At 40.2% G+C, this 26,762-nt stretch overlaps 1 protein-coding gene across 2 annotated transcripts in view; it reads left to right on the forward strand.

Annotated features, from left to right (window-relative positions):
- Positions 1-1,323: 1,323 nt before the first annotated feature.
- pccb (propionyl-CoA carboxylase subunit beta) overlaps positions 1,324-26,762 on the forward strand; it is a 41,084-nt gene continuing 15,645 nt past the window's right edge. For both annotated transcript variants that reach the window (XM_039761589.1, XM_039761599.1), the window contains exons 1-6: positions 1,324-1,588; positions 9,106-9,225; positions 15,203-15,271; positions 15,426-15,482; positions 15,827-15,940; positions 17,785-17,895. In XM_039761589.1, coding sequence (XP_039617523.1) covers positions 1,352-1,588; positions 9,106-9,225; positions 15,203-15,271; positions 15,426-15,482; positions 15,827-15,940; positions 17,785-17,895 — 708 coding nt within the window. In that variant the 5' untranslated portion in view covers positions 1,324-1,351. The remainder of the gene's footprint in view (positions 1,589-9,105; positions 9,226-15,202; positions 15,272-15,425; positions 15,483-15,826; positions 15,941-17,784; positions 17,896-26,762) is intronic.

A 26,762-nucleotide genomic window follows, 5' to 3' on the forward strand; every position in this document is an offset into this window, starting at 1 on the left:
CCTGAACCAGACACAATGTCAGAAGTGTCTTACCTGGGCTAAGGAGAAAACAGACTGGACTGTTGCTCAGTGGTCCAAAGTCATCTTTTCAGATGAAAGTTAATTTTGTATTTCCTTTATAAATCAAGATCCCAGAGTCTGGAGGAAGAGTGGAGAGGCAGAGAATCCAAGTTGCTTGAAGTCCAGTGTGAAGTTACAACAGTCAGTGATGATTTGGGGAGCCATGTCATCTGCTGGTGTTGGTCAACTATATTTTATCAAGTCCAAAGTCAGAGCAGCTGTCTACCAGGATCTTTTAGAGCACGTCATGCTTCCCTCTGCTGACAAGCTGCCAAAAGTACCAATAGCTGGTGTATTGACCAATTTTATCAATCTGCTTGATTGGCCAACAAGCTCACCTGACCTAAACTCCATACAAGAGGAAAATGAGAGATATCAGACCTATCAAAGCATCCTGGGCTTTCATTGCACCTCAGCATTGCCACAGGCTGATCACCTCCTTAATGCAGTAATTCATGCAAAAGGAGCCCCGACCAAGTATTGAGTGCGTACGTGAACATTGCTTTTCAGTAGGCCAACATTTCTGTATTAAAGATCATTTTTTTATTTGTCTTATGCAATGTTCAAATTTTCTGTGATACTGAATTTTGAGTTTTCATTACCTGTAAGCTATAATCAGCAAAATGAAAAGAAATAAACGCTTGAAATATATCACTCTGTGTGTAATGAATCTATAAAATATAAGAGTTTCACTTTTTGAATATAAAGTAATTGAAATAAATTAACTTTTCGATGATATTCGAATTTATTGAGTTGCACCTGTATACGATATGCAGACATTCGTCGATCCATCTTCTAAACACCGTAAAATGCAGGTTCTCAACCCTGGACAGACCACCACTTACACTTACTCACTGTGTAAATCTGCAGTCTAATCTGCACGGCCTTAGTACTTGAGAGGAAAAGCGGAACATCCGACAAAAACCCAACACTGTCAGAACATCCACACGGAGAAGGTATTCCAGAACAAACCGACACATTCTTACGAATATTTAAAACTGTTTAAAATACATTTAAATGTGAAAAAAGACGACACACAGGGCGCACTCGGTGTACCGTCCACACTGTTATCCCTGTGTGCCCGTCAGCAACCACAAGAATAGTATTTCCTGTCACCTTGGGTACTCTCCAAGAATGGGGAGGAGAGTACAGTTTGGGCTTGAGCTGTCATCCGGGCCCTCTTGTTCAAGTTCATTACGTAGACACGCAATTCATTGGTTAAGCCTAGAGTAACACGTGGTACAAAAGAGCCAATAGCAGGAATGCAGACACACGTCTTATTTATGCAGACATGGCGGCCTTGGCAACCCTGCGAAGTGCTAGTAGCCTTTTCGGAGGCTACAGATTCATTTATAAAAACTTGGTCGCTGCCCACAGCCACGTGTGGGATTCGGTTCGGCCTAATTTGCACCTTCAGCAACGATGGTATGCTGTTAGTCACCTGTCAGTACAAGAAAGGATTGACAAGAAACGGGAGGCGGCGCGTCTCGGGGGCGGACAGGCAAGGATAGACGCACAGCACAAGCGGGTAAGTTTGGGCACAATGTCATGTGAGCTGTAGAGGACAGAATAGAATCTGACGGTTGAATAGTTAACGTTGAAAGAATTTTACGATCTGCATCAACGATGCATCATACAGTAATGGATCACTAATAAAATAAGGAGTCAGTCATAGCGAGGGACACGGGCATGTAACGTGACTTCAAAGTTTCGTTACAGCGGAGCCGAGCCTCAGGGAAACAGATGTCCTTCCAATATGTCGCGCAGAACACTAAACATACAGAGTTTGAACTGATTTCCATAAATATTTTTGTTAGTAACGAAGTTTGGTCCTTTAACCGTAAACGACGTGTCTATATTAATTATATCATCTGACTACACTTATTCTTTAAAAAAAAAAAAACGCCTTTGTACAGGAAAACATTTTAACTTGCTTAACTTTCTGACTGCTTTTTCAGTTTCTCTGTCCAGATGTTCGAAGTGATTTGTGTTTGTATCAGTAAGTTTTGTTATGTGTTTAGGGTTTTCATGTATTTTTGGATTGTGGTTTATTGTCTCATATTCTAATGCAAAGCGTGCGGTTACTGTATTTACTCTTATTTTATTCTGATGTCAGTTTATACCCAATGTTGTGTATTTAATCGTTTTTTCGTTTTATCCAAGTTTTTAATTTTGATTTTCTGTTAGACACTTTAAGTAGGGGTAAGACGTAATACATAAATACAGTTATTGTAACTATTTGTAATGTAACTAAATGTATACACATCACCAGTCTGCTACAGTTAAGTCAATACATGTTCACATTTAAAAGTATTTGTATGTGGTGTACGTGACAAAATCTCAGCGTACACCGTGTGCATTTCAATATAAAGCGAGTACAGTTCATTATATTGTGTATGAGATGAAAGGGTACCGAAACCATGGCCAAATTATGACCCCCACAGGCGTTGGAGCTCAAAAGACTCTTACACACCTCTCCTCACTGCTCCCAAGTGCCTGAGTGGATACACATAAGGGCAGATCTGAGCTTCAAGCTCTGCAATCCTATAACATTCAGTCAAAGAGCAGAGGATGTGAGAGATTCCCCCGACTTGACTTTTGAGTGGCACCATTCCCTGACTGGGAATTCTCCCTTGGAGTTTTGACCAGCAAGGTACACTAAAAGTTGATCAAAGAGCTTTTTTGGAGTTCCCTTGAAGCTTTAAGCATCACAATAAATTGGTTGAGTTGAACATCACATCTAAGGGAGAGCAACTTCCGACAGTGCAGTTAATGAACATCAATTAAACTTTTTTTTAAAGGCTTGTGGCTCTTTGTGACAAACAAAGTGATATGTCTCTGAGCGTTTTTGGGGTTGCATATTTGCACCCAATACAATAAAAGTCCGGAAAAGGGATCCTTTGTCCAGGTTTGGTGGTGTTTTTTGCATCTATTTGTTGTATACAGTTATTGTTCAAATGTGGTTCGTCTCAAACCCCATTCAAATGGGGAGGAAAAAAGATCAACCCCTTCCTCTCAGTGAATCTAAGCCTGCAAACTTACAGAATCTGTCCACTTGGAAGTAGAAGAGATATTGATTTGAGAAGTCACGCTTTTTGCAGCCTGAGGCATGCTTATGATAACAAAAGTAAACTAGAAATAAACATTTTTTATCACAAATTCACACAGCAACTGTTGGTGGGTGGAATTTTGCATTTTCCTGAGAAACCAACCCAACAGACCGTCTCACTGTTGCTTCAGGCTGCATATTCTCTTACATTTATTAGTGAAGTGGTATACTAACATAGTTTTTGGGGTTCCCCCACACAGAGATCTCTCATTTATCATATTCCAAATTATTGAAGTTTGCTTGCTCTTGATGTGTATGGATATCCCTTGCACTAATGAGCTTGCCCCTGCAGGTTGCTGCTAAAGCTGCTAAAAGCAACAATATCCAATCTCTCCTGACTATTTGTAAGGTCCAGGGGCAGATCTACTATGAAGCTAATGAAGCTTAAGCTTCAGGGCCCCAAATCTCAGAGGGACCTAAGAAGTGACATTAGTACATATTGCTTATGAGAAGGGGTTTAAATAAAAAAAAATAAAAAAAAATTAATAAATAAATAACCTCACTGAAGAAGATAATAGTGTTTACCTATCAGGGCCCAACAAATATAGGTCTGCCACAAAATCTGTCCGTTCACCAACCCAGTTGTTAATCACTACGTGCTTCTTAAATGGACTTCCTCTTGCACTGACCAGATCGTCACCACGGGCAGCTGTTGCCACACAGGATATATTAAATTAATGTTATGGCAGTCCTCTGAATGCTTAGAACACTAATGTTTATATTAGGGATTATATTACTATAAGATCAATTAAAAATGTACGTCCGCAACTCGTAAGCTTAACCACCATTGTCTCAAAAATGATGAGTTAAACGCATGCTTTCATCATTATCCACCCATACCGACCAACCACAATTCATATATTTCTTTGCTAGCTTTTTATTTATTTTTTATTGGCCACATTCTTAAATATGATAAGTGCCTGTATTGTCTGTGGAAACTTTTTTCCTGGTATTAGCTATTTCTTTTCTCTGACATATGTCGGGGCCTCAGCATGTGCACCTAAGTCACCCTGATGGTAGGTTAGGCAATGAATGGAGTGTGCCTGTTTCAGTATATATGACTGTATATAGTACATGTAAGGTTAAGAATGAATAAAATCCTAATCATAGCTGCAGCATGTTAACTGTTTTCCATAAGGTGTCTGTCACAATTTTGTCAGCATGCTAGAAAACTAAAATTCTGAATAGCAGTGTGATGCATCCATCCATCCATCCATCCATCCTCTTCCGCTTATCCGAGGTCGGGTCGCGGGGGCAGCAGCTTAAGCAGAGAGGCCCAGACTTCCCTCTCCCCGGCCACTTCTTCCAGCTCTTCCAGGAGAATCCCATGCTCCCAGGCCAGCCGGGAGACATAGTCCCTCCAGTGTGTCCTGGGTCTTCCCCGGGGCATCCTCCCGGTTGGAAGTGCCCGAACACCTCACCAGGGAGGCGTCCAGGAGGCATCCTGATCAGATGCCCGAGCCACCTCATCTGACTCCTCTCGATGCGGAGGAGCAGCGGCTCTACTCTGAGCCCCTCCCGGATGACTGAGCTTCTCACCCTATCTTTAAGGGAAAGCCCAGACACCCTGCGGAGGAAACTCACTTCAGCCGCTTGTATTCGTGATCTCGTTCTTTCGGTCACTACCCATAGCTCATGACCATAGGTGAGGGTAGGAGCGTAGATCGACTGGTAAATTGAGAGCTTTGCCTTACGGCTCAGCTCCTTTTTCACCACGACAGACCGATGCAGAGCCCGCATCACTGTTGATGCCACACCGATCCGCCTGTCGATCTCACGCTCCATTCTTCCCTCACTCGTGAACAAGACCCCAAGATAATTGAACTCCTCCACTTGGGGCTGGATCTCTCCCCCAACCCTGAGAGGGCACTCCACCCTTTTCCGGCTGAGGACCATGGTCTCGGATTTGGAGGTGCTGATTCTCATCCCAGCCGCTTCACACTCAGCTGCGATCCGATCCAGAGAGAGCTGAAGATCACGCCTGATGAAGCAAACAGGACAACATCATCTGCAAAAGCAGTGACCCAATCCTGAGTCCACCAAACCGACCCCTTCAACACCCTGGTTGCGCCTAGAAATTCTGTCCATAAAAGTTATGAACAGAATCGGTGACAAAGGGCAGCCCTGGCGGAGTCCAACTCTCACTGGAAACGGGCTCGACTTACTGCCGCAATGCGGACCAAGCTCTGACACCGTTGTACAGGGACCGAACAGCTCTTATCATGGGGTCCGGTACCCCATACTCCCGGAGCACCCCCACAGGATTCCCCGAGGGACACGGTCGAACACCTTTTCCAAGTCCACAAAACACATGTAGACTGGTCGGGCAAACTCCCATGCACCCTCCAGGACTCTGCTAAGGGTGAAGAGCTGGTCCACTGTTCCGCGACCAGGACAAAAACCACACTGTTCCTCCTGAATCCGAGGTTCGACTATCCAACGGACCCTCCTCTCCAGAACCCCTGAATAGACTTTTCCAGGGAGGCTGAGGAGTGTGATCCCTCTGTAGTTGGAACACACCCTCCGTCCCCCTTTTTAAAGAGGGGACCACCACCTCGGTCTGCCAATCCAGAGGCACTGTCCCCGATGTCCATGATGTATTGCAGAGGCATGTCAACCAAGACAGTCCTACAGCATCCAGAGCCTTGAGGAACTCCGGGCGTATCTCATCCACCCCCGGGCCCTGCCATCAAGGAGTTTTTTGACCACCTTGGTGACCTCAATCCCAGAGATGGGGGAGCCCACCTCCAAGTCTCCAGGCTCTGCTTCCTCATTGGAAGGCATGTTGGTGGGATTGAGGAGGTCTCCGAAGTACTCCCCCAACCAATCCATAATGTCCCGAGTTGAGGTCAGCAGCGCACCATCCCCACCACGGTGTTGACACTACACTACTTCCCCCTCCTGAGACGCCGGATGGTCAACCAGAATTTCCTTGAAGCCGTCCAAAAGTCGTTCTCCATGGCCTCCCCAAACTCCTCCCACGCCCGAGTTTTGGTCTCGGCAACCACCGGAGCCGCATTTTGCTTGGCCTGCCGGTACCTATCAGCTGCCTTCAGAGCCCCACAGGACAAAAGCGTCCGGTAGGACTCCTTCTTCAGGGTGACGGCATCCCTCACCGCTGGTGTCCACCAACGGGTTTGGGGATTGCCGCCATGACAGGCACCGACCACCTTACGGCCACAGCTCTGGTCAGCCGCCTTAACAATAGAGGCATGGAACATGGCCCATTCGGACTCGATGTCCCCCACCTTCCTCGGGATGTGGTCAAAGTTCTGCCGGAGGTGGGAGTTGAAGCTACTTCTGACAGGGGACTGTGCCAGATGTTCCCAGCGGACCCTCACAACACGTTTGGGCCTGCTGGGCCTGACCGGCATCCTCCCCTACCATCGAAGCCAACTCGCCACCAGGTGGTGATCAGTTGACCGCTCCGCCCCTCTCTTCACCTTAGTGTCCAAGACATGTGGCCACAAGTCCTACGACACGACCACAAAGTCGATCATTGAACTGAGGCCTAGGGTGTCCTGGTGCCAAGTGTACATATGAACACCCCTATGCTTGAACATGGTGTTCGTTATGGACAATCCGTGACGAGCACAGAAGTCCAATAACAAAACACAGCTAGGGCTCAAATCAGGGGGGGACATTCCTCCCAATCACGCCCTTCCAGGTCTCACTGTCTTTGCCCACATGAGCATTGAAGTCTCCCATTAGTATGAGGGAGTCCCCAGAAGGTATGATCTCTAGAACCCCCTCCAGGGAGTCCAAAAAGGGTGGGTACTGCAGATTGCTGTTTGGCGCATACGCATATGATGCATACAACCTGTCATTACAGTTTTGGTAAGGGGCTGGTCCTCTCTGAACATATGCTTCTTCTTGATTAATGAAGATGAGTTGCATATCTAGATTGTCCATCCATCCATTATCCAACCTGCTATATCCTAACTACAGGGTCACGGGGGTCTGCTGGAGCCAATCCCAGCCAACACAGGGTGCAAGGCAGGAAACAAACCCCAGGCAGGGCGCCAGCCCACCGCAGGGCACACACACACACGCGCACACACACACACACAGGACCTAACCTGCATGTATTTGGACTGTGGGAGGGAACTGGAGTACCCAGAGGACACCCACGCAGACATGGGGAGAACATGCAAACTCCACACAGGGAGGACTGCGAGGCAGCAGTGCTACCCACTGCGCCACCGTGCCACTTATATGTAGATTGTATATAATTTATTCCTATTTACGTTTACACCTGGAATTAGAAAAAGTATTGCTAGCGTCTGCCCCATGATTGAATGGAGAAGGCTCTATACTCATTTAGTGCTCTTGCTGTGTAAGATTTAGGGGGCTTGGTAGTCTAGCACATTTATCAGCAAGGCAAAGCTAGTAACTTTCGTAAAAAATCACTTAATGAATTTTTGTTTTTATTCTACAGTGTTTGTGTTCTCAGTTGTTTATTACCTCACTTCTTCATTACCTATAATGTTTGTTTATTTAACGAAAATTGTGAATTAAAGCAGACAAGGGTTGGTTTTTTTTTTTGTCTGTATTTGCAACATTTACAGTAAATCAATGTTAAAACTGTCTTCTTTTTGGAAATGTCACAAATCGAACAAGACACTAAAATCTATGGTTCACTAAGTGAGGTAACAGTTTCATTCCAAAACCACAATTCGGACTGGATTTCTGTGGTTTGAATGTACAGTTATAAAGTATTTGCTGCCACCTAGTGGAACTCTTTATTGTGACAAGCCATATGTTCACAGGAACTTCATTGCAATTTCAGTTTTTTTTTTTTGTTTTTTTTTTCCTGTTCTTCCTTCCCATCTGCATATTTCTGTCTCCAATACAGGAGATATTTTCACACTTTATAATTAAATAAAGTGAATGGCAGGATCAAAAGCACAGGATTTGAGATTAATTTGTCTGCCTACTCTTCCATCTGTGTCCATTTCTACTTCTCTTTGAAATTCACACAGTATTTTCTCTCCACAGATTTGTTCTGTTTGGGTTTTTATTAACTCTTTTTTTGTCTTTTGCTTTTCTGGCTGATGGATTTTTTGACCAGAAGCTGTCCATTCATCTTGTAGTTTATTTGGCAGATGCCTTTACCCTTGGTGACTTTCATTATTAGTAAATATTATAACCTTGTTTACAGTTCTATACAGTTCATGCACAGAAGGATAACTTGCGTGTGGAGGGTCTCATAGTGCGTTAGATGAAGGGACTGAACTGACTTCTTTGCAGTTTAGATATAAGAACCGTAGCCACTGAACTAGTAATAGTTACAAAATCCTCACCATTGGGTCATAGCTTGTTTTGAATTCATTTGATGGCTCTAACTGATGGTGTCCTATATTGGTCCAGTGCTGCATTTGTCTAAGATGATTGGACAGAAGTGAAAGTTGTGAGGATACAGTGAGTGAATTGACTGAATATCATTACTTAGTGGCTTCTTCAGTTATTTGGTGGAAAGTGAGAACAAATAGGAGAAATGCTCGCTAAGAATATCGCAACAGAAACCCCTTTCTTCCATGAATAAATCTGAGTAAAACATAAAACAAACTCAAGGCAAGAAATGGCCCCGCAGACAGTACCAGTCTATCAGGGAGTCTACTCATGCACTGTCCTAGTTCAGAATGTAACCAATATGTCTTTAGAGGTGTGGGTGCAAAACCAACATGGACCTGATAGAATGTGTCAACTCCACATTGAAATTACAATAAGAAATATTTTTTATATAACATTTTCTGAAGACCTAGATGACTTTTGAAGTTCTTCCCAATGTAATTATCCTTTCCTGCATAAGTTGTGTACTGAGTATGGAAATTTAGGCACTATTGCCGAGCAAATGTTTTATGACCTTATCTATTCAAAATTGCACATTCTCTGAGATTACAATCTACCAACTCATTTTATTTTATTCCATTTAGGGAAAGCTGACTGCAAGAGAACGTGTTGAACTTCTCCTTGATCCTGACACTTTTGTGGAATATGATATGTTTGTGGAGCACCGGTGTTCAGACTTTGGCATGGATGCAGCTCAGAACAAGGTATTGGCCTGATTATTGATTGATTCCAAGGTTTTTGTTGCCCATTTGAATGTTTTGCTTATTTAATAAGTAGTTGCAGCAGTACAAGAGTCCTCAGGTTTAGTCTGGGTGGGCCATAGAGGTTGCAGGTTTTTCATTCCAATCCAGTTAATTTAAAGCCATGCTTCATTTTAATTCATTCACCTATCAAAATTCCAAACACTATAAAGTTTAAAGTATAAAGTATTAAAGTCAGAAAAAAAATCAATAGCCTTCAAACTTACAGAATTTGTCCACTTGGAAATAGCAGATTTTTTGATTTAAGAAGTCACACTTTTTGCAGCCTGAGGCATGCATATGATAACAAAAGTAAACTAGAAGTAAAAAAAAATATCACAAATTCACACAGCAACAGTAGTCTAACTGTAGCTCCAGGCTGCATATTCTCTTACCTTTATCCCCTGTTTTGTTTAATCAACAGTTCTGTCATGGTTCGTAACAAATGCTGCACTGCAAAAAAGTGTCTGTCAATATTCCATGAAATTATTAGATATCAGTACACATCTGTGATCAAACCATTATGACTGTGCACAATTTAAAATATGTGTCTATAGTGCTGTTGAATATAATAAATTTCACAGACACAGTGGTTGGATTGCAGATTACCCTATCACTTATAATTTTAATTATTATACATGTTACATATCCATAATCTGAAATACCTGGGACCAGATGTTTTTCAGATATTTTTTGTTTTTGGAATATTTGCATATACATTATGAAATCTCAGGGGGACGCCCTTAGTCAAGTATGGAAATGCAGCCAAATCAGCTAAATATCACTGAGCTGTAGTTGTTTTGCCTTCATTGTGGGTAAAGGAAATAGACATGACCCAGAGAATGAACTATGCGAGTTCCCCACTGTTTTGGCTATGAGGAACACCTTCACTGGGCTGTGTTGACTGCTGTTACTGTCAACAGAAGGGTCGCCATACACCGTAAACTAAAACCGTCTCGGTCTGCTCTCACTCATGACATTCACTTGGCCACGCTACTATGTGCTTTTCGTTCAGCACACTCCTCCTCCTCCTCTCATCCCTCTCCGAGTGAATCTTGTATCTTGGAACTCCTTAGGTCAATCCAGCTGCATACACACTGCCATTCGCTCCTGATGATGGTCCTCATTTCTATAGCCATCTTGTGCCGTCACATTTTTTAACACTTGTTGATGCTGCACCACAGCATGCATGACAGTAATAGGAGGTTCACTACTTAATAAAGTTTGATAAACATATTAAACTTCAGAAGTTAAGAATATGATATATAGAGTATGTTATAGTTACCTTTTAATAGGGCCAGTGCTATGCATTTGCACTTAAGAACTTTTTTTTTTTTTGGGGTCAGTTTGTTTTGGCTGCTTGACGTCACTTCTTAGAGAACTGGGCGATAGGTTAGGAATATCTTCGCCAACTTTATCATTCCTACTGCAGTTAATTTTCATATGGTGTGGGTGTACATTCATAATTTTTTTGACAACCTAAAAATTCTATTTGCAGTAATGTCTGGTTTTCTTGATGTCATTGGACCATTTTGTTGAACTTTAATTACAATTACGGCACCAAGTAAGAATGGAGCCGCTTTTGTTAACCGTTAAAATATTCTATTGATCCTAAAAATGCAGAGCAGAGGCCCTACAATCCATGTTCCCTCTAAGCTGTGTGGCTGTACAGTAATTTTAATAGTGCCTTGTATCACTTTAAAACTGCTCTGTGGCTGTCATGTCCCTTATGGGGGTCTCCAATCCCCCAAACCCCTCCATCTTTGATTGCGTGTTGTTTCCTTGCGTTGGTCGATGCTTTGCGATATACCCTAACTCCTGAGTAATCAATCGTGTGTTTGAGCTTCATATGGAATACATTTATGAGGTGATTGTTTTTATAAAGATAAGTGGTGCAGAAATGTGAACACACCAGGTTTTATAAATTGGATTGTTTTGATGTACACATCACATTCTAATCCAGAGAATATGTTATAAACGAGGCCTCTAGCATGGAAATGTCCACCTGTGATGTTATGCCCACACTCAGAATTTTGGATTAAAGATACTCAATCTATAATATGTTTTAAACTTTACTGCCATTTTGCAAATGTTTTAAGTAGTGCTTCTTAAACTGACTTCCTCTTGCACTAAGAGGAGGCACAGACGGCACACAGAATACATTCATTTCATGATATTCCTGTTCCCTGAACATTTAGAATGCTAAGATAAATACTTCATGTAATTTTCATGATGAAATGCATTAAAGTATGTATTAATCATGTGGGGGCAGAGTGGTGTGGAGGGTGCACTGCTGCCTCACAGCAAGGGGGTCCCGGGTATTCCCTGCCTTGAATTTGCATGCTTTTCTGGTTGGTTTAACTCAGCGGGCTTCAGTTTCCTTTCAAAGTCATGTAGGATGTGGGGTTTTGTTATGCTGTATTGACCCTGCTAGTATATGTGTTGCTTGTATTCACCCTGCGATGTGCGGACGCCTCGTTCAGGATTTGATCCTGCGTCGCGCACAATGCTTGCTGGGATGGGCGCAACCCTGAATGGATGGCATAATTAAACATGTATAATGAAGTTTTTTTTTTTAAATTCTGAACACTCTGTGGTCTAAGTTTTTATAACTAGTTTTAATTTCATAAAGACGTTTATTGTGTGGTGATTGGTTATATGGAGAAAGAAAAAGGAAGGATAGGAACTGGGGGTTCGGTACCCGAATAAATAAAGCCCGCTTAGAAGAACATCCATTGAATTCTGTGTTCGTGTCTCCGACCACCAGATCACGAACCCAACATTTACACAAATCCATCCATTTTCTAACCCTCTGAATCCGAATACAGGGTCACGGGGGTCTGCCGGAGCCAATCCCAGCCAACACAGGGCACAAGGCAGGAACCAATCCTGGGCAGGGTGCCAATCCACCGCAGGACACACACAAACACACCCACACACCAAGCACACACTAGGGCCAATTTAGAATCGCCAATCCACCTAACCTGCATGTCTTTGGATTGTGGGAGGAAACCGGAGCACCCGGAGGAAACCCACGCAGGAAGCGAACCCGGGTCTCCTAACTGCGAGGCAGCAGCGCTACCACTGTGCCACCGTGCCGCCCATTTATACAAATATTTAAGCTAAACCTGTGCGACACCCTTTCATATATCCAGTTTTTTGGAGCCTCGTCACACCTGCCATAAAGTTCTCTACACTGAACGTGCACCTGGGGACCCCTTACTGCGAGGGAGCGGCACTACTGTGCATGTTTAATACCTGCTTTAACGCATTTCATCATGAAAATTTATCTTAGCATTCTACATTTTCAGAGAGCAGGAATATCATGAAGTGAATGTATTCTGTGCGGCAATTGCTGCCTGCGCCTCCTCTTTAATGCAAGAGGAAGTCAAGCACATAGCGATTTAAAAACTGGGTCAGGGAACACTTAACACAAAGCATTAATGTGCTACATAACTTATGACGGGGTTTGAGAAAATCTAGTAAATTAAACATTGATTTTAGGATGAAGTTTAGTTTACGACATTCTACTTTAATGAAAAAGTAAACTATGAGAATAAAGCAGAAATGTCGACTTTAATCTCGACATAAGCATTAAGATTAAAGTGGAAATGTCGAGAATAAAGTCAACATGTCGACATTTTTTCTTCACCGTGGCCCTAATACGATTCTGTATGGCTAAACCACAAATAGCATTATAAATGCAAGTTGCAGTTTTATTATTATGTATACAGCTTAACTTGAAGCAAGGTCCATATTAATGCAATCTGCTTTAATGATGGTTCAGTTGGTAACGATGTCTCACCAAGTTGCACTTGTTTTATTTTATTTGGTGAATACTGTGTAATGCACCTGGGCTTGAAGCCTTGAAGTAATAGTATTATTATTGGAAGTTGTACTATTATTTATTTTATTGTTATTTATTAGTTTAAATATTATGCAGTTTAATGATGGTAAAGTTGTTTAAAAAGTCACTTTAACATGTCGGTGGACAGAGATTGTTAACGTTAAACAAAGAGTAGTTGGTTTACAAAAAATACTTACTATTTATTCCTTTTCTAAGACATGTTTAGTGCAATACAACTTTTGACAAGCACCTCTGGATATTTTACTAAGTCTAAATGCCTCTTTGGATGGTTAACAATATGCTTTCAAAATTTTAGTTTAAGTTGTGTGCAAAATTTGTTTACTAAAAAGGCTCTATATTTTGACTGCATCTGTCATGCAATGTAATTCTTTCTCTTCATTAGTGCCACCCCCTTGAAAACTATCACTTTATGGGGCCATGCAAACCTGTAATAATACTTGTGTGCACATTAAAATGTCTTTTTTTTTTTTTGTACAATGTACAGTTCTCATGACAGTGGAATAGGTTATTCTTAGCCAGTAATTGCAGTGGTAAATGTGGTTAACATCCACTCATGCATGGGAAATACCGAATACCGTGAAATCGGTATAATTTTGAAAAATACCGTGATATAGAATTTTGGTCATACCTCCCAGCATTAATTTTAAGCCTCATGTGTTAATTTAACTGTGGACTGCCAGAAGTTGTCATCAAAGCAGTGGATGATAACTGTTGTCACCATTATTTAGAGCTTCACGCTGTATTCCCATACCATGGAGTTCTCTGAATTGCTTAACATTACCTATATTTGACCAAGATGATGTAGTCATATTACTGGAGCAGCATTCTAAATTAACCACTTTTATTGTAACAATAAATTGTTTGTTTTAACTATAGCAATAAGAGAGCAAATCTGTGCCACTTTTATGATGAAACCAACATAAATAAATTCAGCATTTAAGAGGTGAATATTCATTTTTAAATGCCATAAATTCCTAGTATTTAGCTAAATTAGTGAGGAGGTTAACATTTATGTTTTCAAGTCCCCATTCATGCATGCAGTATTATTCACAAATTTACTAAGTATGGATAAAAACAAGTTGAGATGTTTGGAAAGTTAATCTAATTCTGTAGTAGCATGGAAGTGTCAAAGGGGGAACGTGCCAGCCTTGCTGGAGAATTTAACCTAATTCTGACACTTCTCTATGAATGGATTTTAAATAACAAGCAATGCATTAACTTCCTCAGTCTTGGTGTGATCTTGGACTTTATTTTATTGTTATACAATATATCTTACTAAGTGGCAGAATTATAAATAAATCTGTATTTTATAATCAAGACAATATATCTCATTGGGGTTTTCCTTTCATTTATTGTCATTTTATGTCCATCAAACACACTGTGGCCACTCTGACCTGCTCAATGCTGCAGCAGCATAAAAGGAGCTGTGCTGAAGGGCACCACAGTTCAGACTGGAAACGGAAGAGCAGATGCACAGTGTGGTTAGTGAAAAGTGCACTCACTCACTTACATAGAGGTGGTGATTCCTCTAAGGAAGCTCATGACTTTACCGGGCATCTGCTGAGACTGGCATAGTCAGCAACTCTCTCGTACAAGAGCTAATACAGCAAATGATCCTTCAGATAGTTCTTAACTGTGCCTCAGCCCATTCTCCACCACACCTCTGCTTGTTGCAATGCTGTCTTTCATATTTCTACCTGATTTTCATTAATTCTGCCTTTTGGCCAAAAACTTCCTTTGGATTGCTATTCTTGTATTGCTTTTTTCATGGCAGTTATTGGAAATAAACTCTGTTTACATGTTGGCATGTTTTCTTTTAATCTAACCTGTAACAGCATGCCAAGCATCTTTTCACTTGCAAAGTAAGAATTTAATTTGCTTAATGAAATTCACTTAGCATAACAAAGATGTAAACACATGGATATTATTTTCAGTGATAAAATAAGAGAACTCTTCTTCCAAGGAGACATTTGACTAGCATATGCTGCTTGAGACAATTGTTTGTTTCATTGTCTTAATGTTATGCGTTTTTAATAAAAATGTGTAAGTTAATCTGTGTGTTCTGTCCTATAGTATCCTGGAGACAGCGTGGTGACTGGTCAAGGCCGAATCAACGGTAGACTTGTTTATGTTTTTAGTCAGGTAATATTCCAGTTTTGCTCCCATTCTTTATTTACAGTAAATGATTATAAGAATACTTTCTTGTGAGTTATACTATCCCTAATCCGCCTATAAACTGCATGCTGAATCTCTGTGCATGATCATTTTATATTCATTCTTTCCTCTTGTTTTGAAGGATTTCACAGTTTATGGTGGAAGTTTGTCTGGTGCCCATGCACAGAAGATCTGCAAGGTAATATTTTATGAGCAAGAAAGATAACCTGCCTTGCAACTGTGCCTAAGACGTTATTTTAACTTGATAGCAATACAAATATATCTGTAAGGAAATATTCTGTTGCATTGGTTTTCTAGAATTTAAAATGTGAAACTAAACAGGAATAATGAATGTGCCAATTGTGCATTCTGCTGTGGAGGCCCCAAAAGAACTGGAGACCATGTCATTGTTATACATGAATTGTCCAATGTAACCTATGGGTCACTTGCTTACATTGACTGAAAGACCTTTTTGTTCCCCTACGCCTTACATTTATGATATGCTGGGTGGTGGCTCCACTAAATCTGTTTCCTCTCCTGTAGATCATGGACCAGGCAGTGTTAGTTGGTGCCCCGGTCATTGGGCTTAATGATTCGGGTGGGGCACGTATCCAGGAAGGAGTGGAGTCTCTTGCTGGCTATGCCGATATTTTCCTGGTGACTTATTTTTATTTGATAATTTACTATTAGTTTATTTATACATTTTACTTTTTCTGATTTTTGTAGAGGAGATATTTACTTCGGAGATCATACCTCCATTTTTGGTTAATTTTATTTCATACAGCGTTTTGATTTTTCTTGCCTGATTATTCATTTTGAAAGCTTTTTCATAAATGATGTTGGTAACTTTTGACATTTTCATGTTCAGTAAATGTGGAGATTTTCATTTTCTGTTATTTTAACATACAACCACAATTCCAAAAAATGTTCAACATTGTGTAAAATTTAAATAAAAACAGAATACAATGATTACAAATCTCATAAAGCTGAATTTTATTCACATTAGAACATCGAAAACATGAAATGTTTAAAATGAGAAGATGTACAATTTTAAGAAAAGAATAAGGACATTTTGAATTTGATGGTAGCAACATGTGTCAAAGTTGTGACAGGGCCGTGTTTACCATTGTGTAGTATCCCCTCTTCTTTTATTAACGGTCCATAAATGTCTGGGAACTGAGGAGACCAGTTGCTGGACTTGTGGGAGAGGAATGTTTTCCCATTCTTGTCCAATAGGATTCTAGCTGCTCAGCAGTCCTAGGTTGTCTTTGTCATTTTTTGTTTCATGATGTGCCAAATGCTTTCAGTTGGTGATAGCTGTGGACTGCATGCAGGCCAGCTTAGCCCTAGGACTCTTCTACTATAAAGACAGGCTGTTGTAACAGATACAGTATGTGTTTTAACATTGTCTTGCTGACATATGCAAGGGCATCCAGACATCGCCTGGATGGGGGGCATATGTTGCTCTAAAGCCTGTATATACCTTTCAGCATTGATGGTGCCTTTCCAGATGTGCAAGCTGTAAATTCCATAGGCAATAATGCACCCCATACCATCAGAGATGCAGGCTTTTGAACTGAGCGCTGATAAGAAGCCAGATGGTCCTTCTCCTCTTTACTCTGGATAAGTATGTTCATGTTTTTCAAATTTCGATTCCACTTTGGGTCAGCCCATTTTAAATGAGCTTTGGCCCAAAAAAAGACAGAGGTGTTTCTGGATCATGTACACCTATGGCTTCTTCTTTTCATGATAGAGCTTTAACCTGCACTTGTGGAAGGCACAGTGAACTATGTTCACAGACAATGATTTACGCAGTGACTTCCATTTCAGAATCGTGCCTGTTTTTAATGCAGTCTGGAGATCACGGGTATCTAATATTGATTTTCAGCCTTTTCTCTTGCTCACAAGAGATTTCTCTAAATTCTCTGGATCTTTTGATGATATTATGTACTGTAGATGACAAGATATTCAAAGTCTTCACAGTTATACATTGAGGAATATTACTCTGAAATTATTCGACAATTTGTAAATGCATTTTTTTTTTTTTAACAGATTGGTAAATCTCTGTCCATCTTTACTTCTGAGAGACTCTGCCTTTCTAAGATGCTCTTTTTATACCCAAACATGTTACTGACCTGTTGTCAATTGACCTAATTAGTTGCAAAATGTTCCTCCAGGTATTTTTTTTTTAGTACCACTTACTTTTCCAGTCTTTTGTTGCCCCGTCCCAACTTTTTTGAGATGTGTTGAAGCCATTAAAAATGACCTTATTCTTTTCTTGAAATGGCACATTTTCTCAGTTTTAAACATTTGATATGTGTTCTACTGTGAATAAAATATGGGTTTATGAGATTTGCAAATCATTGCAGCCTGCTTTTATTTACATTTTACACAGGGTCCCAACTATTTTGGAATTGGGGTTGTAAAAGTAGTATGTAGCTGTGACTCCGATTCTTATGACTTCTAATATTGGTACTTTTTTTTTTATTTTTTTCCTTCAGAGAAATGTTTTGGTCTCGGGAGTGGTACCTCAGATCTCGCTTATAATGGGGCCTTGTGCTGGTGGCGCTGTTTATTCTCCAGCCTTGACAGATTTCACATTCATGGTGAAAGTAAGCAGTGGTCTTTGGTGTCCCTATAAAAATAAATCAGAATAACATTACAACTGAATGGTAGTTCCCAGTCTTTAGCCTTTAGTGATGCTTAAGAGCTGACCCCTTCACAAAATTTCTATTACAAGTTCTTCTCTTCAAACTGCTGTCCAAAACTCAATAAGTTAAAAGTGAAGTTTCAATTTCGTCACTCCAGTTGCTCAAAATGGAGGGATAGAGTAGAGGAGAGAATGTGAACTTAAAGGCATACTGCACCTAATTCTGATTCTATTTTATTTTTTAGTCTGTTTTTTTACCCCATGTTGTTTATAATGTTAAACCATAAAAAATATTCTCTTGCTTTCATGGAAATAGGTATTCATAAAAAGAGCCTCAGTGGGAAGTAGTGGGGTCCAAAACCAAGCAGCAGCCAACAAAATTAAAACCTCCTTGAAAAACGTCAAGTTATGTTGCATAATCCACATCATTTATGCGGTTGTTTGCTCACAACATATATTTTTTGGTAAAATATTGCGTTGGAACAAATTTGATCTTTAGAACTGCAGACAGGCTTTAAATTAGGAGTCCTCAATTACCATTCTGGAAAGCTGCAGTTTTTTGTTCCAAGTTTTGTAAGGCCTAACAGATAATGAAAGTTACTATTAATTATATAGCTTGTTAGTGCTTTCATTCTTCCAAATGTTTGACATTGCAGATTTTTTTTGTTTTTCTGAAAACATTATCCATACAGATTTATACCTCTTGGTCCTTCTCTTCGCTCATTTTATTAACATTAATACTACATGATGCCTATGCACGAGTGTAAATGGGAGCGCACAAGTTGGGGAGCTGGGGCCTCATGCATAACGCCGTGTGTAGAACTCGACTATAACATGACGTAAGCAGAAAAGCCGAAATGTGCTTACACACAGAAAACTCCAGATGCAGGAATCTGTGCGTTTCGCCAACATCCGCGTTCTTCTGCTACATAAATCCCGGTCAGCGTGAAAAGTAACGCACGTACACGCGCCTTCTGTCCTGCCCCAACTCCTAGAATTACGCCTCGTTGAATATGCAAATAAATATAAATAGCCCTTAAGCTCAGAGTTCTGTGAAAAGACAATGGGGGAAAAAGCAAGAGGGAAAATGGAAGAATTTTAGCGAATACCAAGTGGAGGAAAGGAAAAACATACAATTTGCTGGTTTAAACAGTGGTATAAACAACAAAATGAAGTTGATCGAGTGACATAGCGTGTTGGAGAAACTTGAAAGCTCAAGTTCACAAAGTCGCACAGTGCCCGAAATAAAAAAAGAAGTCACAAGTCGCCGTGAAAAGGCGAGTTGTAGCCCACCGTCTGAGTGTCATATGAAAGCTTCTTAGGGTACAGGGGGGGGGAGCACGGAATGTCAACTTTAATCTTGAAATTTCCACTTTAATCACGTAGTTTATTTTATCATTAAAGTAGAACATCATAAACTTCATCTTTAAATCATTTAATTTACAAGATTCTCAAATCCCATCGTAACTAAAGTAGCACGTTAAATGCTTTGCTTTGTATTTGATCTTCTATGTGCTTTATGTGTGTGAATCACTATGTGCTTCTTAAACTGGTTTTCTCTACCTCGACAGGACACAGAGTCCATTACATTTGTGATATTACAGCTCTCTGAATAACTAAAATACTGAAATGTATACGTGATATCATTTTCATGATGATAGGAGGTAAAGCATGTTATTAAACATGGAAACACAGTGGCGCAGTGATTGTGTGCGACCTTCGATTAAATAATTTATTGCAGCAGTACTCGGGTAGCGGGCTTGCGGCTCTAGGCTCGTGGTGGCCCCTTTGCCCGCAAATGTCAATATGGTATCTTGTGCACGGCGGATGGCCACGTCCGTTGCATAGCCACCTCATGCCCGTGACACAAGCGTTTAACTTTTTTTGTTGAAATTTGCCACTGCGTTTTTAGCTGTGTCATTTTCTCTTTTTGTTTTATATTCAATATATATTGGCGTGGCGGCCCCTGCACTACTGTCTCTTTCAAACGTACTAACCTCCAATTCCTGTCCTTACTTTTCTTTCTCCAAGTAACCGATCGCCACACAATCAGCTCTGTAATAGACGTTAAGCCATCTATAAGATTAGAGCGCAGATTCTTCAAAACTTTTAAGGAACATTGAAATATCTTCGTAGTACATGTTTAATTATTCTATCCTTCACGCCAGTCCCAGTGAAGCATACAGTCCGAGGCAGGAACAACCTTTAATTTATTAACAATATAGATTATTTAAATGAAGTTAAAGTTTTATCTGTATAATATAATAAACATATTTTGTTGCATTTCATCTTAACAATGACATTGTCATCATATGTAAATACGCGCTTTATAAAGTGGCTCAGGTTGTGCAATATTATAACTGTATCGCAAGTTTACAGTGAGGTAATTCTACTTATAAGTACAAACAGTTCTACAAGGAGCACTTGATGGACTGAGAGTGCGTTTAGAGCTCTTGGGATGAAACTCTTTCTGAACCGCAAGTTCCGTACAGTTAAGGTTTTGAAGCGTTTGCCATGTGAGAAGCAGTTCAAATAGAAAGCATGGCTAAGGCAGCGTGTGCTTGATGCTGTATACCGATAATTCTCTTTCCGATCAGCTGCTTCGAGTGGTGCAGTGAGAGAAATATGGAAAAAGATGATCTGTTGTGGCAACCCCTAACGGGAGCAGCTGAAAGAAGTAAAACAAGGTGGAGTGAGAGTAACAACGCTAAAGCAGCTATGGTATTTAGAATAGTTTGACCATTCCATTGACCATTATATTGTTACTGGTTAATTACAATCAGATGCATTAAACTAATCAATACGCGGTTAATTTCAGTGTATTTATAAAGCCGCGTCAGGAAAATAAGGAGTAACCACACAGGAACAGTAGCACTGCTTTGACGCTGGGTGCCGCCAGTCTGCAAAACCGAGCGGAGAACTTGCGTACGACAAGGCATGAGGTACCGTGGAAAAGTGTGTGGCTTTACGCCAAGTGTAGGTTTTATACATCGTGATTTCAACGTGGAAAAGTTCTTACGCAACATTTCTGTGCGTATGCACCGTTTATACATGAGGCCCCTGGTGATTCCTTTGTCATTTACACCTCATTATTAACTGAAGGCTGGCTAAGAAAATACACAACAGTTAAAACCTTAATCAAGCTGTTTAAAACTAAAATAGGCAATTAAGGGTTGTGAATCATAACATGTAAGTTAACTAAAACTAAGCCCAAAAACGATTATTTAGTATTAAACAAAAGGTTCTAAAGCTTTCCCATAACCCCCACATTAAGTATGTTTTGTTAGGTACCATCTACAAATGGAGAAAATGGTAGGATCTTGTTTACTGTATGTAGATGCAAACATCTCTTAATTATTGTATTGAGCGTCAATAAAACTCAGTGATTCTCCAACCACCTCTAAAGATCTCCAGGCACCCTTTCTGCAGGCAATGTTAATGTTTGTACCTTAGATATTGTATATGGCAGAAAACAAACCGCAATTGCATTCATGAGATGGTAGTGTTGGAGAAAAATCTTTATCCTTGGTTTGCTTCAGCACTTGTGCCTAAAAAGGTTTTTTAGACTCCAGCAATATATAAGCACAAGAAATTTATTTAATAAAGATGCCTTTGGAGCACATCATACAGCCAGTTAGTTATCATGGTTGTGCTGCTTTGTTATACTCGGACTTTATAGTGAATATACAAAAGCAAATTTAGCATATAGCTGATAACATGTTAATGGAATGTAAGTAGGTCCATTAATTGGTCATTAGATCCTCCTGTATTAGGTTACTTAGAGATGCATGATGCCTTCCTTTCAAGGTCCAAGGCTACTTTGGGGTCTATATACTAGAATGATTTCATCCTATTTAGAGCAGTTAGACAAAAGGCAATATCTTGATGTGGCCAATTATCAAATTGCTGCAACACAGAATTCAACACGGACCTCGTAAGCTTGCCTTGCTGTCCAGTAAGTTTAAAATACCTGAGTAACTTTCTTACACTAGCCAGAAGCAACTTTGGGTGCTTTCTCCATCACTGGTGGTGTAAAAGCAGTTTAATCTGGTGTAGCCATGCAAAGAAGCGATCGTGCTTACTCCTTGGTAGGACAGTCAATTCTGAAAACTTTTACGTTTTTTAGACACTAAAGCGCAAATGGTTTTTTTTTCCCACCTGTTGTAATTGTGCTTGCTTCAAATTGGGTTGCAAAAAGTACCCTTGACACAAAATTGTAACACTCATTAATGAAATGGATAGTAGCAGTTAAGAAAGAGGTTTTCTCAAAATTTATGGTTCAAATATCAGTCATAACAGCACACCCATAATCATTAACGGTCTCTAGCAGGTCCTTTCTCAGTTTGTCTTTTTCTACCACGTGCCGCGATTCAGTCGTCAGATGAGGCAATATATCTTTAAACTTCAGAGGTATTGCTCAAGTTGAATATGGCAGACACTGTCGTAAAGCCCTGTATCCCTGCAAACACAATCCACATATTTATTCTGTGGTTCACTTTTAGCGTTAGTTCTTACTTTTGACAGGTTTGGCAAGAATGTGTGTTTGACTTTTTGCTACTGCATACATGTGGCGATTTAAACCTGAGATGCCTGACTTACGTCCAATGTATGTTAGCACAATTATCACAGCAAGCAAATAGCACTTGGTTGCCATCGCCATCGATAAAAATTGAAAATGATTGCCAAATGTCGGACTTCCCTTTACTGAGTTGGGTAGTCTTGTATGCTCCTTTTTAAATGCTGTTTCCAACACTGTGGATGTAAGGCTATCTCCTGGGCTCTGCAACCTTGAGGAGGCTGCATGTGAGACAGCATATGTTCTTTATATAAATATATATCTCTATATATCTCTATATATATCTATATATCTAGATATATATAGAGAGATATATATTTATATAGATATATATAGAGATATATAGATATAGAATTTATAAACAACACATGCTGTCTCACATGCAGCCTCTCTAGCTCCCGCCTGCATTTTGTAGGAAATTGCATTGGGTGCCGCAGTACAAACCACTACCTTGGAGCATAAACTGACAACAATTGAGTGAATATGTCAATTTTATTTATTCTTTCATTTGTTTACATTTGAAAGCTGCTTGAATTTCTACTGAGGATATGTACAGAATTTTTTTTGTGTATATATTTTTGGGTTTGTTTCCCAACAATTTAAAGAAGTTTTATTCTGTAGAAGGAAAGGATGCAGTATAGAGGTAGATTTTGTTTGTTTTTTTTTTCTAAAACTTTTAAGATTTAAGATTTTATTTATTTGGAGTTGACCAACAAATTTAGTGTGTTCTCCTGTAAAACGTAAGACTTTTTTATTTTGCATTACCTATTTTATTTATTTTGAATTTACCGGAGAATTTAGTTGTGCATTTTGTTTTTGTTCTGCTGTAACACTTGAAGCTTTTGACTGGTCATAATTAAGATTTTAGTTTATTATACACTGCATCCGGAAAGTATTCACAGCACATCACTTTTTCCACATTTTGTTATGTTACAGCCTTATTCCAAAATGGATTAAATTCATTTTTTTCCTCAGAATTCTACACACAACACCCCATAATGACAATGTGAAAAAAGTTTACTTGAGGTTTTTGCAAATTTATTAAAAATAAAAAAACTGAGAAATCACATGTACATAAGTATTCACAGCCTTTGCTCAATACTTTGTTGATGCACCTTTGGCAGCAAATACAGCCTCAAGTCTTTTTGAATATGATGCCACAAGCTTGGCACACCTATCCTTGGCCAGTTTCGTCCATTCCTCTTTACAGAACCTCTCAAGCTCCATCTGGTTGGCTGGGAAGCGTCAGTGCACAGCCATTTTAAGATCTCTCCAGAGATGTTCAATCGGATTCAAGTCTGGGCTCTGGCTGGGCCACTCAAGGACATTCACAGAGCTGTCCTGAAGCCACTCCTTTGATATCTTGGCTGTGTGCTTAGGGTTGTTGTCCTGCTGAAAGATGAACCGTCACCCCAGTCTGAGGTCAAGAGCGTTCTGGAGCAGGTTTTCATCCAGGATGTCTCTGTACATTGCTGCAGTCATCTTTCCCTTTATCCTGACTAGTCTTCCAGTTCCTGCTGCTGAAAAACATCCCCACGGTATGATGCTGCCACCACCATGCTTCACTGTAGGGATGGTATTGGCCTGGTGATGAGCGGTCTGAGAGTCCTTCAGGTGCCTTTTGGCAAACTCCAGGCGTGCTGCCATGTGCCTTTTACTAAGGAGTGGCTTCCGTCTGGCCACTCTACCATACAGGCCTTATTGGTGGATTGCTGCAGAGATGATTATCCTTCTGGAAGGTCCTCCTCTCTCCACAGTAAACCTCTGGAGCTCTGACAGAGTGACCATCGGGTTCTTGGTCACCTCCCTGACTACGGCCCTTCTCCCCCAAACACTCAGTTTAGATGGCTGGCCAGCTCTAGGAAGAGTCCTGGTGGTTTCGAACTTCTTTGACTTACAGATAATGGAGGCCCCTGTGCTCATTGGGACCTTCAAAGCAGCAGACATTTTTCTGTAACCTTCCCCAGATTTGTGCCTCAAGACAATCCTGTCTCAGAGGTCTACAGACAATTCCTTTGACTTCATGCTTGGTTTGTGCTCTGACATGAACTGTCAGCTGTGGGACCTTATATAGAACTGTGTGTGCCTTTCCAAATCATGTCCAATCAACTGAATTTACCACAGGTGGACTCTAATTAAGCTGCAGAAACATTTCAAGGATGATCAGTGGAAACAGGATGCACCTGAGCTTAATTTTGAGCTTCACGGCAAAGGCTGTGAATACTTATGTACATGTGCTTTCTCAGTTTTTTTATTTTTAATAAATTTGCAAAAACCTCAAGTAACCTTTTTTTTCACGTTGTCATTATGGGGTGTTGTGTGTAGAATTCTGAGGAAAAAAATGAATTTACCGTAGATCCCGAAATACAGGCCGACCCGGTATATTGGCCGAACCCCTTCTCTACCTACTAAATTACATGTATTTGCAGATGACCGGTATTTAAGCCGACCCCCTTCTCCAAGCAAAATTTTCTAAATTTCCTTAAAAGTGTCTCTTCAGGTATATTTATAATGTTTTTTGGCGAGAATTTGAGACTGCCAGCATTTTTGATATATAATATAATGTACATAATTTACCAAAACACCAATAATTTTTCTAATGTACTAACCAAAAGTTATAAAAAGTGCCAAGCCTACTTCGATTAAGCTAGGAGCATGGCAGCACGCATGGTCAGCGGCTCAGGGCTCTCCTTTTCAGTGCACTTTTTGTTGTTTTGTATTTTTTTGTCCTTGTTTGTGCACGATCGGTTTGGCGAACATCCGCTACACCATTCAGAACCATATAGACATCGGTGTCCAGAGCCAGACATCTGTTTCGAGTGTTTTTCATCACACGCACAACATCCCAGACAACATAGTGAGACCAGCGGGCTCTCCGCGGATTGTTGTCGGGTCTAGGAGACAACACAGACGGAGGAGGGAAAGAAAGCAGAAGCGGGGCCGCAGATCCGGCATTATGCTAAAGCTAAAACAACCATACAAGCCCTATACAGAACTTTTTTCTGCACTGAAGGAGCTGCTTTTAATCTCATTGTAGATGCGTATAGTGACAATAAAAGGCATTCTATTCTATAAACAATTTCATACTGTACTCACCATTTAATTTGACATCTTTGGGCTGCAGTAAGGGAGGAGATATTTCCACACAATGTCCATCTTCGTTTCGATTGCGATCGCTTACTTTTCTTTTTCTTTACCTTCTCTTCCTTCATTAGCAATTATGTGTCTTAATGAATTATATATATATATAGGTAAATCACTGCAATGACGGAAATTACATCCACAAACACATGTATCTGGGCTCCGACTGTCGCTACAAACGCTATCGGTTGTTTGTTTACAATCGCGCAAGCGGATACACGTGACCGCATCCGTTTCGTAACGCAAGATGTTGATCGTAAATCAAAACAAAAAATTTCATTTTAAACTTCCCGATAACTTATTATAAATTTTATTAATAAAATCAACAACTAAAACACTTTTTTGAATAAATTCTTTATTTAATTTAAAGTACCGGCATGCAAAGTTACTTCTTCATCTGAAAGATGGCTCTGTGGTTTCGTCATTATTTACTTCCGTATTCATCGGCAAAACTGGCATTGCGCTGGAAATCTTGAATCTGAAACGATACTCGTTGTATAAACCGACCCCCAAACTCCAAGCCAAAAATCTAGGATGAAATTCTCGGCTTATATAATGGGATCTACGGTAATCCATTTTGGAATAAGGCTGTAACATAACAAAATGTGGAAAAAGTGATGCGCTGTGAATACTTTCCGGATGCACTGTATATACCTATTTTATTCAATTAAAATATATTTGTATAATGCTCTACAGTACATTTGTCATGTTCAACTTCTGACAGAAAATAAGTAACATTTAAACTAAAATTAGCCTTATGGCATCTTCACATCTCACCTATGAGTAAAATAGGAACCTTTGTGCTTGTCAGAAATAGATTTGATTTGTATTGTGATGTACAGCACACCCCCAAAATTCACAGGGGTTACGTTCCTAGAGCTCCCGTGAATTGTGAAAAATCGAGATTTTTGGATGTGGTTTAAAAACCCTATGTGGTTAAACCCTAAATATGCCCCCAAAACACTTTCATTTCAAACTTCACATTACCTAAAATAAAAGAATGTAAAGGTAAACCTGTATACTGTGCAGTACTGTACTGATTTGTCACCTGCAGTGCTAAAATGTAAAATACCAATGTTACCGCTATATGTACTGTAATTCATGCAAGCGTT

Source organism: Polypterus senegalus, chromosome 1 (genome assembly GCF_016835505.1).
Source record: "Polypterus senegalus isolate Bchr_013 chromosome 1, ASM1683550v1, whole genome shotgun sequence".
Classification (NCBI taxonomy): domain Eukaryota; kingdom Metazoa; phylum Chordata; class Cladistia; order Polypteriformes; family Polypteridae; genus Polypterus; species Polypterus senegalus.